This window comes from Monopterus albus, unplaced genomic scaffold (genome assembly GCF_001952655.1).
Source record: "Monopterus albus unplaced genomic scaffold, M_albus_1.0 scaffold410.1, whole genome shotgun sequence".
Taxonomy (NCBI): Eukaryota; Metazoa; Chordata; class Actinopteri; order Synbranchiformes; family Synbranchidae; genus Monopterus; species Monopterus albus.
In genome coordinates this window covers 747-3,042 of record NW_018128290.1, presented here as the reverse complement: position 1 = coordinate 3,042, position 2,296 = coordinate 747, and the positions used below count along the sequence as shown (strand labels likewise).

General features: G+C 48.0%; 1 protein-coding gene across 1 annotated transcript in view; it reads right to left on the bottom strand.

Moving 5' to 3' along the window:
* The window catches only part of LOC109951802 (collagen alpha-1(IV) chain-like), a 21,881-nt gene extending 20,184 nt beyond the window's left edge, over nucleotides 1-1,697 (bottom strand). Inside the window, 4 exon segments of the mRNA XM_020586494.1 lie at nucleotides 467-528; nucleotides 631-725; nucleotides 896-1,030; nucleotides 1,542-1,697. Of these exon segments, the coding sequence (XP_020442150.1) occupies nucleotides 467-528; nucleotides 631-725; nucleotides 896-1,030; nucleotides 1,542-1,697 (448 nt within the window).
* Nucleotides 1,698-2,296: the final 599 nt, after the last annotated feature.

The window sequence follows — 2,296 nt, the reverse complement described above, 5'->3', positions numbered from 1 at the left end:
TGTGGATGTCTGGTCACCTGGTGAGCAGGAGATCACACCTCTCTGCTGGAATGTGATCTACTTTGGGTGTCTGTGTGTATGTGTGATGTTAATTTGTATGTTAAACTGGCCAAGTGGTCATCTCAGGATGTCGTGCCCCCGGTCTCTGCAGGACATCCCAAGACAAAGCAGAACTTGTAATATGTTAAGTGGGTCTGTGTGTGAATGCAAAACAAGCCGACTTGTCTTTGTTAAAATGTGAATTGGCTGTCTGGTCGCGGAGAGGTGCAGGCACCAAAGACAGCTGGAGACGGTATGTGGGTTGTTAGATATGAGACAATGGTATGAGTTTTATAGATGTGTATTGTATCACTTTTGGTATAAAAGGCCTGCCCCTTTACCAGTCAGATAGAGAACTCTACGCGACTGCTAAGTTGGGTCCGACTTCTCTCCATGCTGCATGAAATAAAGAATTCTTCGAAGCTACTCTCCGGTCTCCAGGCATCTTTATTGGGTCCTGCACGTTTCCCGCTACCACACCCTTCAAACCTGAAACACACACAAAGAGCACAAAGTACACAGAGACAGATACCTGATGAATGTGCATGTGCTTGGCAGATATGACTGTTAGTCTGGAGTTTTACTGGTTACCTGACCTGACTGCAGTTCTTACCGGGAGGTCCTGGGACACCAGTTTCTCCAGTCTGGCCCTTCTGTCCTGGTGGGCCCAGTGGGCCGTCTCTGCCCTGCCACCAACAACAACTGTTTTAAATACTTACAATAAGACTGGTGATTTAATCCAACAGCTCTAAATTGTACTTTCTGTTCACAGTTTACTAGATACTTCAAGTCAAGATAAACTGGACACTAAGTGCATAAGTTGGATTTGAGTATATGTTATAACTATGGGGTGTACTGACTGGCTGGCCTTGCTGGCCAGGGACCCCAGGGCAGCCAGGTGTTCCTGGGTCACCTGTTGCTCCTTTGTGTCCCTTATCTCCTTTATAACCAGGACCCACAGGACCAGGAGGGCCCCGATGCCCAGGGAGACCTACACAGAAAGACAGTTTCCCTTGAGTGGCTCTTTCACCATGGTTACATTTTAAAAATGCTGATTGTAGCTGTGTTGTTGAATTTTGCTTTGTTCAAAGCCACTGTTGATGGTAAGAAATCTAGTTTACCTGTCTCTGTATGTAGATGACACTGATGCATGGTTGTGATTTACTGTAGCTTGGCACAGACCAAAATTAAAAGGCAACAACTGGAGTTTTTCCTTGGTCTGGATCAAATTAACTGCAGGTAAGAAAAAGACCCTAGAGTCTGCAGCCAAATGCTCTGTGAGGCTGCACTTAGGCTCAGCAGTGCTTAGACTACACCCCAGCTGAGGCTGATGGAAATGTCATTAGCTTTGCAGACATATGGCTATGAGCTAGGTTTTGAGATTCTCCCTGCAGTAAACTGGGACCCACGATAAATGACTGTGGCTTGGAGTCATGTTTCAGGTCTTTCAATGTACGAGTATGACATCCTCACCCAAGTGACCAGGCAGGGGCTGATCAAACCTCACAGATCTCTTGCTGGTCCAGAGCCATGTGTGGTCCTGTAATGTGGTCCTGATACTTCTCCTGATTGCCATGCCCATGATGCCAAGCAGCATGAACATTCTGCAGAGCATGTGGCCAGTGAAGCCTCTGCATTCCTCCTTGCTGTTCTGACATTGCCCTACCCGCACCTCATGCAGTACCTGGCCCTCAACCTCCTGTGTACCCCCTCAGGACCTGATCTTCTCAGGTTTCTGATATACGTCTACCTTCAGGCTTCTGTCCCCTCCCAAGTGGACTGCACAATCCAAAAAGGCCAGACAGTCATCTCTGGCACCCTCATGAGTGAATTTGATGTTGTCATCCACAGAGTTGATATGTTTTGTGAAAGCCTCTACCTCCTGGGTCCTGATTTTAACCCATGTGTCATCCAAGTAGCGGAACCAGTGGCTGGGAGCGGTGCCAGTGAAGGAAGCCAGGGCTTTCTCCTCAATTTCTTCCATGTACAGGTTAGCAACTATAGGAGACACAGGGGAGCCCATAGCACAGCCGTGTTGCCCCCTAAACTGGAAGTAGGTAGTGTTTAAACAGAGTTCCAGCAGAGTGCATACATGGTCTGGGGTGAGGCTAGTCCTGTTGTTTAACGTGTCATCCTTCAGCAGTCTCCTCTTCACCGCCCTGACAGCCTCTGTGGTGGGGATGCAAGTGAACAAGGATGTGACATCATATGAGACCATGGTCTCGTCCTGCTCCAGCTGCAGTTGTTGGACTTTCCT